A 14042-nucleotide genomic window follows, 5' to 3' on the forward strand; every position below is an offset into this window, starting at 1 on the left:
AACACTTTGAAACAATTTAATGATTTATTACATTACAGTAGCATCACACCAGTAGTCAATAATGCCTCTCTAGGGAAAAATCTTTCAGTATTTCCATGACACATTCTGTTCACAAGAATTCATAAATTGGTAAAATTCATTCTAAGAAAACTTGGCAAATAAAGCTTTGGACTGGTATTGGCATTTCTTTCTCTGCTTTTCCTTCCCACTGTTTCTTTCTTTTATACTACAGTATTCATATTTTAAAATGTTTTAACTTCTTTCAGAACATTAAGATAGCAGTTACATTGTTTAATAGTTATATTATTTTAAAATGACTCTAAGATAAAGTTTTAGAGAAACTATATTATGGATAGGGCTGATTGACATTTTCAAATTTTCTAAAAATCAGCTTTGGTTTTAGAGCTGATATTTTTTCATTTCTGGAAAATCTATCAGGTTTAATCAAATACTTTTAAAATGATTATTATATATTGCAATCTTTAAATAGGTGTTTTGATTCTTCCTACAGAAATTCAGATGTATTCAGTGGAACTCACATTTTAAAATTCTGTGTTTCTGTTGAATTCTAACATTCCAATGTTGCCTTCTAAGCAAACTGAAAGCTGCCTTATACTGAATGAGGAAGAGCACAAATACTTGGCTGAATGGGGTATCGCAAAAGACGGCATGCACTTTGAAGAAAGACTTAAGTTATTGTCATACGATTTCCATTCTTTCTAGCTTTTTCTTAAATATATGACAAATACCTACACAAAGAGTGGTATTTCAGTCAATATAGTAAATTTATTTTCCAGACTGACCTTCAGTTTAATATGCCAGTGTGTGATTTAATGCATAGGCACCTGATGAACACATTATTGTCAGATTAGTTACAGATGCTAAACGCTACCTGAAGGTCATTCCTAGTCACTGATATTTATTAGGGTAAAAGTGAAGTGATTTCAATGATAAAAGTATCTTTGAAATAATTTATCAATGTATTAGATAAACCCAGTTTCAGAATGATAAAACAAAAAACGTTAGACCAAATAATGTGGCTAATTAACAGTGGTCTGATTTCTAGCATGAGGGTTTAAAATGCTCTTAAAGTAACTGTCTTTAAACTGAACTCAAAGAATGCAAAAGCGGCAAGTTCAGAAAACAAAAGGCAAGAACAGGACTTTAAGTGCATTTTAAACCCTCGGGCTAGAAATCGTACCACTGTTAATTAGCCGCATTATTTAGTCTAACATTTTTTCTTTATCATTCTGAAACTGGGTTTATCTAATACATTGATACATTCATAAAATTTGGAAGAGTCAGTTGAAGTCACAAGGATCGAATATTTGCCCTCTTTCAATGAATGCCAGCAAATCTGTTATTCCATCGGTAAAATTGTATTGTTGCTCTCCTGTTAATGTCATATTTATAGAATTATCATGAGGATGCCAAATGCTAAAAATGGAGATGGTCTGGTAAGTAGAAATCCCCACCCCAGGGAGCACACATACGTATCTCCCTGCATCCGAATAATGTGATGTGTTCTGGAACACAGACATTAGAACTTCATGAAGTTTTAACTGTTGAGTCTTTCCCAAGCATCATCAAGTTATGATTTAGGCAATATATGACTGAAATGCATTCATTCATCACGCATAGGCACAATCACATAAATATTGCACAAAATATGTCCCTGACTGAAACAGAGAGGTACAAAAACATATTTCACTCTTTGTAAAGAAGTCTGTGAGCAAATATAACTGTGTGATTGTATAGACACATTTCCTGATAATACATTGACATTCACAAACAGTAGATTGCACTGCAGTTTGGAAACATTTTAAGTTGCATAAACTTCTCCTTGATTTTCAAAGATAGTATAATACTGTCTACTAAAACTCCTTTTTGTTTCAACTAAGTACTGTCACATATATTAGTTTATAATAATGTTTCTATTATTTTTTAAAGTGTTTTCCACTTAAGGAAAAGAAGTAAATTCCTATGTCAGAGTAACCAAGGTGGTTGAAGAATAGGTATTAGCCAGAGACGTCTAGATGGTAAAATCAATCTTCAAGCCTCAAAGAAGCTCCATGAACAGAGAGGAATGCCAGGCACCACACAGCTTTCCTTCACTCTAATTCATTCTTGACTAGAGCCTGTATGCCTGTTCCAGGGACATTTGAACTCATAAAGGATTTCTTATGATCGTCACTAAATACATTAAGAAGAACGCCCACCAGTGCCCTTTTGTGAACTGAGGCATGTAGTCATGTGATTAAAACAGGGAACATGAACTCTGACTTTAAAATGTATTGTAGACACAAATGCTCTAAGCTAGGAAAGGTTTTCCACATCCACAGTCAACGATGGGAACCTTTCATTCCTCAGAAATAAGCCCTTTTTAGGTCATCAAAAAAGAGTACAACTGCTGCAGCTCCTGATGCAATATCTTCATGAGCCCAGAGCACATACAAATCCTAAGGGAACCACCATAATACAGCGCTAATTCTTGGCACTGGAACAGATGAAACACACTCTGTCCTGCACATACCTGCCAGAGGAGGCCACTTTCCTCTTCTGTGAGATTTAAAAAGCTCCCCCAAAAGGTTATTACTCCCATCACCAACACACAGAAAATGGAGGAAAGGCTGTTTCCAGTTCTCGGCCTTTAAACAACTCTAAATGTCAGTACTCATAGTGGCATATTACAAAGTAATAAACAGTGCACACTTGGGGGCAAACTACATATTGAGCTAATGAAGAGCTCACTGTGATTAAGATTAGATCAAACAACAGTAGAACATAGGCAAATTTTGTCTGAATTCTGTAGTGAATATACATGCTGCAATAACATTAAAGAAGCATGGCAGCCTATTCCAAACCAACGAGAACAATTTTCTGCAAAGAGTGGGTCTTTGTGTGTTTGAACTCCCACCACATAAGGGCAAACTCGATATGCATGCTAATGACCTACAATTATGAAATTAAAAAAGAAAAATGCTAAAGGATGCCAGAGTGAACATCAGTGAGAGCCACAGAGACCCACTCTCTTTTAACTTTTTACAAATAAACTTAAACTATAAATTAGAAACACAAATAATCATGAGTGACTCTAACATTCAAATGAAGTAAATGAATTGTGTAGGAGATTAACCCCATAACTCGGTTTCTTATTTAAAAATTTCTTGAGCAGCTCTTTGATGACAGTGATGTTTATCTCCTTCTTCTCAGCAGCCAAGCCCAGCAAAAGAATGGCACACAGCAGTTGCTGCCCAAGCCTGGGTGCTCCTGGTGGTCCTGCACGATTGGCTGTGTGGTAGGGTTGTCATAGAGAGGACCCTCCCTGGCCTCTCCTTGAGCAGAGGAGGTGAGGCTCACTTCACAAAGATCTTTGGAGAGAGGGAGGCGGGGATCTGAGCACAGTGGGAGAACCCCTCTTCCTGCCTGCCCACCCCGCCTGAGGGCTCTACTCACCACCCTGCTTGTCTGCAGCCCCAAGTTCCTGGGGGGCTGGGGCTCCTGGACTGGGCTCATCAGCAGGGTTCTGGGCAGCAGCCAGGAATTTTCTGTGACCATTGTTGTAGTTGCTATAAGCCGCAATACCATCTGCTGCAGCTCCAGCAGCTTCACCTGGAGGGAGGGGTGCTCAGCTGTCATGCCGCTGCCTGCACCCACCCTCACACCCACCCCCGCCCCCACCCCCACAGAGATGTTGCACACCCTACCTTCATCTCCTCCCTGTCCTGGGCCAGCCTGATGATGTCCTCCTCCCAGTGCCGCATCTTTGGCACTGCCCCCTGGCTCTGTTGAAACGTGATGGATTTTCCTGCAAGAAGACAGGGCTCAGATGCTGGGGTCCCTCTGACGGCCCTGCAGCTCCCCCTGTGGTGCCCTGGCCTCCCACTCACTGATGGCATCTCTCTCGCCAGTAGTGGATGAAGCGAAGTTCTTGTTTGTTCACCAGCTCACTCAGGTCTGCCTTCTCCTCCAGGTGGTCCATAAAGCCGCTCTGGAGCCAAAATATTGCGGTCACATCTCGGCAGCGACCTGCCCTCAGGTGGCATTTTCAAGTCATGGAGAAGGTGGAGGTGAGTCCTGGCATGGGCCAGCTTCTCCATGACTTCCTGCAGGGCCCAGTGGGTCTCCCCACTCACAGACTTGCCCCCAGTCCCTGGGGCTGGGACCACTGCCTCTGGCTCCTTCAGGGCAGGGGCCACCGGGTGAGCCAGGCACTGGCAGCACACCCTCTGCTTTTTCACCTGCTCTTGTAACCGTGCTTGCTCCTCCTGGACACTGGCTCCAGCGGACTTGAAAATCGCCACCTGAGGGCAAGACATGAGCATTCTTGTAGGGGCATACACACAGCAAATGGGGCAGAGAGGTGGAGTGCAGCCCCTTCCCTTGGGGCCTCAGAGAGTACACATTTGTTACGGGTGAAATGGTGTCTGACCACTGGCTCCCAGAAGGGGTGAGGGTCCAGAGAAACCAGAATGCAGGGAAACTAAGAGCATAAAGGGGTCTTGGAGTGACCACAGAGGAAGGTGGCAAAATGGGTGCAGGGGGAGTCAGGCTCACCATGGCCTCCCTGCCCTCCAGGTCCTCTGAGATGCTTGGCATGGGCCGAGGTGCCTCCTCCTCCTCACTGTCCAGATGTCCTCCTCCATCTCCTGTGGGGGGTGGCCAGAGGGGTCTTCAGACAACCCAACAAGGGAGGTACTGTGGGCCCACCTCTGCCTCCACCCTCACTGTGTAACCCTGAGCCAGCCCCTCCCCAGAGAGGAATGAGCTGCTCTTCTTTATTTGTACTTTTAAGAATCAAAATCTTGCTATTCCACCCAGGCACACTCCCACTACTGGTCGATGTGGGAGTTCTGACCTGCTCTCTTTCTGACCTGGGCCAGTTCAGCCATCCTTAGGCAACTTGGTGGCCCCCTGCTCACAGGAGGTCAACACACTGATGCCGAACTTAGTGCAGGCACCCGGTCGGCATAATGACCAGCTGTTCTAAAGGTCTCTTCCAACTCCTCAATCCTATGCTGCTAACAGTCCCCCCTTCCTCCTGGGGCTCTCTCCTCTTCCTCTGAGCGGTCTCCCATACCTTCCCCAGGGAGAGCCATGAGGCTCAGCTGGGTTGTTAGCTGCTGGTTCTGCTGGCTGGTAGCTTCCAGGTGCTCCTAAGGGGACAGGAAAGAGTGAGAAGGGATGGAGTTTGCCAGGTCATCCCCTTCACGGCCCTGTCCTCCACAGCTCCCTCCCCTGGGTCTCCTGCAACTTTTGGCAGGCCATCTCGGCCACCGCTTTGCCCCAAGCTTCCTGCTGCTGCAGCTGGTTCATGAGCTGGGTCTGCTGCAGTCACTGCCTGGGCAGCGCCTCCTTCTCAGAGGTCAGCTGCTGATAGGCGGCCACCTGCTGCTGATAGGTGGCCACATACTGCTGCAGGTGACCCAGGTAATGGTCTGGCTGCTGCTGCAGACTCTGAGCCTCTTGGCTCTTCAGCTCCACCTGCAGGAAGATCCTGGGCGTGAGAGCACGTGGTGGCTGGTTTCCAGATTCTGGGCCCATTAGTGGGGTAGCGAGGGCACTGTGGGGCTCTGTCACCTGCCCAGGCCCCTGGCCCCTTGCTCCAGGCCTAAGTGACTGCCTCCCTTTCCTAGAACCCCATGCCTCCTTCCCCAGCCTCAAATCTCATACCCTCTTCTCATTTAATCCTCAGCACCTCTGTAAGGAAAATGCTAACTTCCCTTTGAAGTTAAAGAAACAGACTTTGAGATGAAAAGTACTTGAATGGTGACCAGTGGAACCAGGCTGGAATCCAGTTTTAATCTAAGGAGTCTTTTTGTTTTGTTTTGAGACAAGAGTGTCACTCTGTGGCCCAGGCTGGAGTGCAGTGGTGCAATCTCAGCTCACTGCAACCTCCACCCCCTGAGCTCAAGCGATTCTCATGCCTCAGCCTCCTGAGTAGGTGGAATTACAGGCATGTGCCACAATGCCCTGCTAATATTTATTTTATTTTTTTGTAATTTTAGTAGACATGAGGTTTTACCATGTTGGCCAGGCTGATCTCAAACTCCCGACCTCAAGTGATTCTCCTGCCTCAGTCTCCCAAAGTGCTGGGATTATAGGCATGAGCCACTGCACCTGGCATAAGGAGCCTGTTATACCACCGTCTCTTCCCCTGTGATTGGGGGCTCCATGCCTCTAGCTGGGATGATGATGTCCAGACCTGAGACGAGCCCAGGGCTACCCACCTCTAAAAGTCAGAGGGCAGGAAGCAAGAAACAGTCACAGTACTGCTCTGGAGAGTGCTGGGGTCACCTGCCCCCAGGCTGGAGCTGCCCCTGGCTTGGCACCTCCCCTCCCCAGAGGCTGCTGCCCACCTCACAGCCCTTCTTGGATGGGGTGGAGGTTTCTGTCTCCTTCACCTCACCAAGCTTCTCCTGTAGCTCCTTTACTTGCTGCTTCAACTGCAGTGCGCTCTTGTGCTCATTGTTCTGGACATAGAGAAGCAATCAGCAGCCACCCACTGCAGCTGGAAACCCCAGAACTTGGTGTCTGCCTCCCATGGCACCAGGAAGGGTGGAGGCAGGTTAGAAAAATCATCCCCTCTTTCCCACAGCCACCTGGCTCACAGGTGCCCTTAGAAGTAACATTTCACATGAGGGCTACACTGCCCCATTTTAGAGGTGGGGAAACAAAGGCCCGGAGGGCTAGGGAGGAGGGCAGGCTCCCCCGGTGGGGCAACGCACCAGCTCCTCAAAGATGCTCTGTGGCTTGGCCAGCTGCTGAAGCCTCTCCTGCTGCTCCTCAAGCCTCTCCTCCTGCTTCCGAAGCCTCTCTTCCTGCACCTGAATCCTCTCTTCTTGTCCCCGGTTCAGGAGGCTTATGCGCTGATTGTTTTTGACTTGGGCCTGGAGCTCTCCTGCCACTCTCTCTAGTTCCTTCCTCAGGTGCTGCAGCTCCACCTTGGAGGACATTGCTGGGGGCTCTGGGGGCTCTGGGGGCAGGGGTTCAGCTGAGAAAGGAAGCAGATAATAAGGGCCTCTGGATTCTCAAAAAAACAAAACAAAACAAAAACCCTCCTCTTGGTGCACAGCTCCTCTCAGACTCCCCAAACTTGGCCTCACTGCTTATGATTCCACGCACCGGGATGGTAGCCAGTCTTCCAAACCAGTTTCAAAAAAAGAGCACTGCGGGTGACTGACAGTGGGCCCTCCTTGCTGATGGGGACACTGAGACACTGAGACTTATTGAGATGACAAGACTTGCCATCTCCTGGCACAGACCTCTTTCCCTCTGCCTCAAAGCCCTTGCATCCACCTACCTCCCTGGGGCATTCTAAGCCACCCTCACAGCCCTCTGATGCCAATCCTGCTCCCAGGTCATGCCAGCCCCATCTTACCCATCTGGTTTTTCAGTTTGGACAAGCTCCTCTCCAGCTTCTCTATCCGACGCATATCATTCTTCTTTTCATTCTTTAATGTGCAAACCTGCCAAAAGCACAAGGGGAAAGGGCCCTGGAGAGAGGGGCTGGTGGCTGGACAGGCTGCCATCTCCCTCTCTGACCCCACCTCCACAAAGCCCAGACCCATGACCACCTCTGGCTGTACTATTGCCATTTTAAAGATGCCCAGAAAGATCCAGTGACCTATCTAAGGTGGGGGTGCTGAAGGGTCAGATCTCACCTCCTGCGACATTTTTCTCATCCTCTGCTGCCACCGGGCCCTCTCTCCTTTTAGATGTTGCACACACTCGTCTCTTTCTAATTGGGCTTGTTTAAATGACTCCTTCAACTGCAAGAATGGGCACAGAAGTTAGGAAGGGCTGTCACTGGTCCTCTCCTGCTCCTGGCCACCTGGGGTCATCTTCCTTCCACATCCATCCCTCAGAAAACCTCACCTGTGTCACCTGCGCTTTCAGCAGTGCCTGCTCCTGGATGGAGTGCTCTAACTTCCACTCCATACGTGCTTTACTGTTGCTGGAAAACTGGATGGTGAAGAGTGACCAGTTTCAATCTGGTGAGCCCGGGCCATTCCACACAGTGCCCCTTAAAAGGGCTAGGGCTAGGCCCAATATACAACTTGCTCAGTAAAGATCAAGGCATTTCCAAGCCCGTGGTCTGGTTTTTAAAAGAACTCAGTAAAGTTGGAAGGGACAGGGAATGAGATTGAATTTATAGCTGGCTAACAGTGGCCCAGAGAGATCAGATAATATTGCTATTGTTATTACTGTTATTATTACCACTGTTTGAACCTTTGTGGAATGCTTCACCAGGTACAATGCTAACAATCCCGTTTAATCCTCACAACCACCATAGGAGACAGTTACTATGATTACCTCTTTTGTATAGATGAAAAAACATGGAGTATTTGAGGTTAAGTGCTTGCCTGAGTTCACTTAGGCAGAGCTGGGATATAAACACCCAGGTCTATCCAATTCTCTAAGCCCATTTTTCTTGCTGGGGATGGGGGCACAGATAGGAAGGGGAAAATTAATCTTTTGTTCACTTTTTGAAAGGATGATACATTCGCATAGTCCAAAACTCAGAAGGTACAGAAGGGAAGTATCTCCCAGCCAACTTGTTGCTCTCTCCTGAATTTTTTATGAATGCTTGCAGACATGTTTTATGTATATTATCATAGTATGTACACAAACACACACATGCACACATTTCCTCTTTCTATAGAAATGGTAACATACTAGAAGTACTCTTCTGTACCTTCACAGTACAAGTACCCAATACCCCACCTAGGACTTGCCCAAGACCACAGCCAGGTAAGGGCAGGGCAGGCACTTGGCCTCCAAGCTCTGCGTCCAGTGCTCACTCCACACAGTGCCCCTCAACTCACCCACAGCAGCTGACTCAGCCCCAAGCTGCCACTAAAAACCTTTTAAAAAAGCAGCAAGAAATGGCCATGCTGCCTTCTGGGCAGGACACTCCATCCTGCAGAAGGGACCTTTAGGCTCACTCCTCCATCTGTGAAGCCAGGCTCCCAGGGGATGGGGCAGGTGGTTGGACTCACCTGGTTTGCCTTCTTCTTCTGTGTGGCGGTGACAGCAGAGAGAGCCTGCTCTAACTCTCTTTTACGCTGCAATGAATGTTGCAGGTGGATAGCCAGATCCTTTGACTCTTCTGTAATGAGAGAGTTGAGATGGGTCCCAAAGGACTCCCCCTGAAGACCTGTCAAAGTGCCAGGTTGAAGGATGACAGGGTGCCCAGATTCTCACCTTCAAAGTATCTGAGAGAACGTTTCATGTGGTACAGGTGTGTATTTAGCTTCCCTTTCTCTATGTTCAATGTCCGGATTTGAACCTTTGGGAGAAAAGCCAAGCAAGTGCTGAAAGAGAAGGAAAGAAACATTCTCCGGAGGACAGGAGGAAACTTCACACCCTCCACTCACCTCTAGCTCCCTTTCAGCTTTCTGTTTCTTGTTGTTTGCTTTCTTTTCCTGTAGGAAGAGGAAGACAGAGCTCTCACCAGGGAGAGGCAGAGATGGCACAGCAAGAGACATGCACCCAGAATGCCACCAATGCCCCAGGACAGGCCCACCCATGGGACCAGGTTATCAGGGGCCCTGTGGGGATGGGGTGGAATCTGAGGAGTGAGCCTTCTTCCCCAGGCTGGGAGTAGGTGAGACGAGACTGGGGCCTCTATGTCTGAGTGCCCCCCAAACCCTGCAGTCATCTCGTGAGCAAACAAAGAAATCACGTTACTTCTTCCAGCTGATGTTCCACTTGTTTCTTCTGTTGTTTCTGTGGGGAAAGTCAAATTAAGGTGATGGAGGGTGGCCCCCTCAACTCTATTCCCCAGACCAGGAAGCGGTAGGCAGGGGCCAGGAATGGATTTTCAAGGCAAAGTTCTCAGACATAATGGGAACACGAACTGGTAAACTCTCCTCAAGCTCCCAAGGACAGAGGATTTGGGTCTTTGTTGGCTTTTGCCCACAGCCACAGAACTCAAAGTCTGAATCTGGAATCTCTTGAGAGGACAGCAACATAAACCTCTAGAGACGGAGTTTCAGAAAGGCCCCTCCTTCTGGCAGCTTGTGATTTAGAAAAGTGGGTTCATTCAATAAACATGTACTGAGCACGTACAGGCCAGGTATGGTTCTTCACAGCAGATATAGGATGGAAAAGGACAGACAGGAGCCCTTGGCCCTGAGGTTTCCTTTCTAGTGGGCCTTTAAATCTCAGACTCAAGAGCTAACAGAGACCTTTGATACTCACTACCTCCTCTGGAAACACGAGCCTAAAAAGGAGAGGTGGCTTGTTGAGAATCAAAGAGCAAATTAGGGACTGAGTCATGGCAGAAATACAGGGCCCCTGATAACCAGTCAGGCTACCAATTCCCCGAGAGGCAACAACCCCAGGGCTTGTGTAGCAAGGACTCGAGCATGGGTGTCTGGAGAGGAGAGAGTTGGCAAAGAGGGCAGCAAAAGAAGAGCCATGCTGCATGCTCTGGGGTCCCTCCAGGTGAGGCCTGGGCGCCCCAGCTCCCTACTTGTCCTGGGCACCAGGGGCCCCCAGCCCCTTTCTTCAGGGCCCCAAGGGGAAACTGGAGCCCAGGATTGGCAGTGTGGAATCAGGGGACCCCACTGGACTCTTACCAAAGATTTGATGGTGTTCTTCAGTTGACTGATTTTTACGGACCTTGAATCCAGGACTACTGCTAGTTCTTGGCATGGGCTCTGAGGCACATGCAGAGAGGAAGAGGTGGAGGAGGAGTTGGGGGAGAGGTAGAGAGAATAATCATTAGGGCTGGGGTGTGTGTGGGCTGTCTCAGCTGGCAGAGGGGCACCCAGTCCCACCTGGAGGAGGAGGTTGGAGGGTTGACCTGAAGGGTCACAGCACCTGTGCCCAGAGCCTCTTACCTCCAGATCCTTCAGGGTAGCAGATGATGTAGGGCCTTCCCTGTGGAAATCTCTTGCTGACTACAAGAGATGAGAGCGCATATGGAGATGTTCTGTCCCCCACAGTGTCTGAGTCCTCTGACTTCCTTTCTTCCCCATCAACTGGCAACATTTTCTTTTCTGCCTGTCTTGGATCCTTTGTCCCATAACTCCTTTATGCTAACTTCTCTCATGGTTCTTATCTCCCCACCATCCCATCCTGGGGCCCTTTCAGTGATTCCTGATGGCAAGTGACTGTTCTCATTGTCCTGGCTTCCCCTTGAGACTGGGGATGAGGAAACTCAAACAGCAATGACCATTTCCTGGGTGTCCTGAGTGTTTACAGCAGGCCATGTACTAGGGATTAACATAAAAACAACAATAACAAATCTCATTTAAACTTCACAAGTGGAAGTCAAACAGTATCACCTCTGTTATACAGATGTGAAAAGAGAGGCCCAATTAGGTCAAGCATCTTGCCCTAAATCATAGCCCTAGCAGAGCAGATGGAGAGGCAGGATTCAAACCCAGAATTCCTTTTTTTCTTTTTTTTGAGACAGAGTCTTGCTCTGTCACCAGGCTGGAGTGCAGTGGCACAATCTTGGCTACTGGAAGCTCCACCTCCCAGGTTCACACCATTCTCTTGCCTCAGCCTTCTGAGTAGCTGGGACTACAGGCACATGCCACCATGCTTGGCTAATTTTTTTGTATTTTTAGTAGAGACAGGGTTTCACCGTGTTAACCAGGATGGTCTGGATCTCCTGACCTCATGATCTGCCTGCCTTGGCCTCCCAAATTTCTAGGATTACAGGCATGGGCCACCACACCCAGCTAAAGCCAGAATTCTTAACCAGTACCCAGCAGTCCATCTACAATCTTAACAATTACCCTCTATTGCCCCTTGGCCCCCCTGTCCCCAGAAGCCTGGCCAGCCAAGACTCACATCCCCAGGTGACTGGCAACCACCAGAAGTGGCTGTCTCAGGGATACTGCCATTTGTTTTCCTGTTCCTGTTCACTCCTGCTGGAACTCTAGGGCTGTTTTTCTGCCAATATTCTTTTAACTGTTGGAAAGAAGAGCAGTAATACTCATGAGAACTGTCAGCCCCTACAGCCACATCCTCCTTTACAGTTTTTACAAAATACACTTACACACCATCTGATTTAATGACGCCAACAACAGTACAAGGTGTTGTCACACTCACTTAGTGACTGAGAGGGATTGATATCATGGCTAGAAAAAAAAAAGAAAAAGGCAATACTGGAACTTTGAAACTCAGTCTTCTGACTCCAAGCTCTGAGGTTTTGCCAAGAATCAGCAGCTGCCAGGGACCAAACCCAGAGGCGGAGGTAGAAAAGTAAACGTTAAGTAGGCAGGAACTGTATGCCATGTGGTTTAGAGTCATACATCCTCACACATCTGTTAGTGTGAAGAAGTGCACCAGTACCCCTCAAACTTTTATATCAATGTGTCCTCATGGCAGAAGGCAGCCTTTCTCTTAAATCAGAATTTATCAGAAAGAGGACAACCCAAGCCTCATTTCAGAGAGAAGTCTGGTATGCTCTTAGAAACCTAAGTGACTGTCATCCCTAAGTACATTCATGTTTTTTCTCTTGATCTCAAGAGAATCAAGGGAAACTGATGCTTCAGAAAGATGTCCCACATTTATCCTGTGGCACTCAAAGTACCCAAGGTTGAGATAATATGAGGAAGATTCAAGGTGTCAAGTTCAGTTTCCCAAGATCTATTCCACAGAAGATGAGCGAATCTCACTTCAGAGACCACTGACTGAAGGGCAGTCTGGTCCCAGAACCATGGAGAATGAGAATATGAGGTGGAGAACTCAGAAAAAAATGTTAAAATCTCTCTAGAAAGTAGAAGCCTGGGAGAAAACCAAACCAAACTCATTCTCTCATTGCCACCCAGAGATACTGTCAACGTTTTGAGTTCACGGGGGAAGTGTAGGATTTTCCCACCATCAACATCTGTAAGGGAGTGAGGCAGCCTGAAACCGCTTGCTCCTAGGTCCCAGTCTCCATTCCCCTTCCAGCTGGAAATTTGTGCTGTGACCAGAGGAACCAGAAATGGGGTGAGAATGCTTAGGGGACTGGGTCATAAGATCAAAGGCCAGTCTTGCAGTAATGACAGTTACAGGTGGACTGTGACATCACTACATTCCACTCCTCCTGGTGGGGGGAGGGACCATGTCAGCACCATGTCCAAGTCGCCGCTCCATGATGGGGGAGGGAAGTACAGGGTTGGGACCCAGCTCCTTGGAGATGCCAGCACAAAGAACCCAGGGAGGTCGACCTTGAGGCAACAGGAGGGGAGGGCAGAGTCTGCAGCAGGGAGTCCCAGCAGTCACCAGACCAAAGGGGGTGGGGCCTGGATCCTTGGAGATGAGAGTCCAAAGAGCCCAGGGAGATCAAGCTTGGGGCAGCAGGAGATGAAGGCCCAGTAATGGAGTGGGAAGCCCCAAGAGTCACCCACCCAATTCACCCTGGGGTGATTGGTGAGGGCAAGGACTGGGCTGTTTGCTGAAGGGGTGGGGCTGACTGACAAAACTTTGGTGGGGGTAGCCCAGAGGCACCGGGGTTGGGGGGCCCAGTCCAGTGTGCTTCAGGAGTTGTATGGACTCTGGCAGGGGTCTTGTCATCAGAGGGGATCTGTGGCTGGTTTGAGGGGCTATGACCTAGTGCGTTTTTACCTTTTTCTTGGCTGCCGCCAATTTGTTCTGTTGAGTTTCTTCTGCCATCGCAGGGTGGGTAGGGAGGCAGGGTTGGGGCCACGTCAGCGAAATCCCAGTGAGCACTAATCAACACCTCCAGTCACCTACCAGGCAGCTGTGTGACTGAGCCAGAGGAGGCGTAACCAGGGCCCCAGTAGAATGTGGAATAGGGGTGTGGCCTTAATGCTCCAAGCCCATTGGTCAATGAGAAAGATGAAAGGGAAAGGGGGTGTGGCCAGACAGCAGTGTGTCCAGAGGGAACTGTGGCTCACAAGGAAAGCTGCCCATGCAACCGCTGTCCCCACCCACTCTAAGAGAGGGGAGAAGCCTCCCACTCTGGAAGAGAAGAGGGGCCGGCTTTTGCTTTAAAAGCTTTCAAACTTTAAAAAATATATGTGTGTATACTTTATATATATGTGTGTCCGTGTGTGTGTATCTATGTTTTT

The 14042-nt window shown here is 48.2% G+C and overlaps 1 protein-coding gene across 5 annotated transcripts; it reads right to left on the reverse strand.

Moving 5' to 3' along the window:
- LOC129014721 (golgin subfamily A member 8M-like) lies at positions 1 to 13829 on the reverse strand. Of its 5 annotated transcripts, none has more exons than XM_054452395.2 (20): positions 13576 to 13829; positions 11812 to 11931; positions 10851 to 10910; positions 10587 to 10667; positions 9694 to 9732; positions 9381 to 9428; positions 9208 to 9292; positions 9003 to 9112; positions 7879 to 7965; positions 7665 to 7772; positions 7382 to 7469; positions 6729 to 6994; positions 6405 to 6473; positions 5081 to 5156; positions 4558 to 4649; positions 4242 to 4304; positions 3891 to 3991; positions 3708 to 3808; positions 3457 to 3612; positions 1 to 3371 (listed from the first exon to the last, which is right to left on the reverse strand). In XM_054452395.2, the coding sequence occupies exons 1-20, from the start codon at positions 13621 to 13623 to the stop codon at positions 3196 to 3198; spliced, it is 1974 nt and encodes a 657-aa protein (XP_054308370.2). In that variant the 5' UTR covers positions 13624 to 13829; the 3' UTR covers positions 1 to 3195. The 5 variants fall into 5 exon arrangements, with proteins under 5 accessions (XP_054308370.2, XP_054308368.2, XP_063508601.1 ...); XM_054452393.2 differs by having other exon boundaries at positions 6360 to 6473; XM_063652531.1 differs by lacking the exon at positions 6405 to 6473 and adding an exon at positions 12845 to 13178.
- Positions 13830 to 14042: the final 213 nt, after the last annotated feature.

The sequence above is a fragment of the Pongo pygmaeus genome, chromosome 16 (genome assembly GCF_028885625.2).
Source record: "Pongo pygmaeus isolate AG05252 chromosome 16, NHGRI_mPonPyg2-v2.0_pri, whole genome shotgun sequence".
Classification (NCBI taxonomy): domain Eukaryota; kingdom Metazoa; phylum Chordata; class Mammalia; order Primates; family Hominidae; genus Pongo; species Pongo pygmaeus.

What these genes read in the sequence shown, in the direction of transcription:
- LOC129014721 (XM_054452393.2), bottom strand. Translation starts at nt 13,623, where the DNA reads ATGGCAGAAGAAACTCAACAGAACAAATTGGCGGCAGCCAAGAAAAAG. An exon ending in CATCCAAGAAGGGCTGTGAG is followed by an intron (nt 5,157 to 6,359) that starts GTGGGCAGCAGC and finishes CTGTCCCCTTAG; the next exon opens with GAGCACCTGGAAGCTACCAG. An exon ending in CATGGCTCTCCCTGGGGAAG is followed by an intron (nt 4,650 to 5,080) that starts GTATGGGAGACC and finishes CACCCCCCACAG; the next exon opens with GAGATGGAGGAGGACATCTG.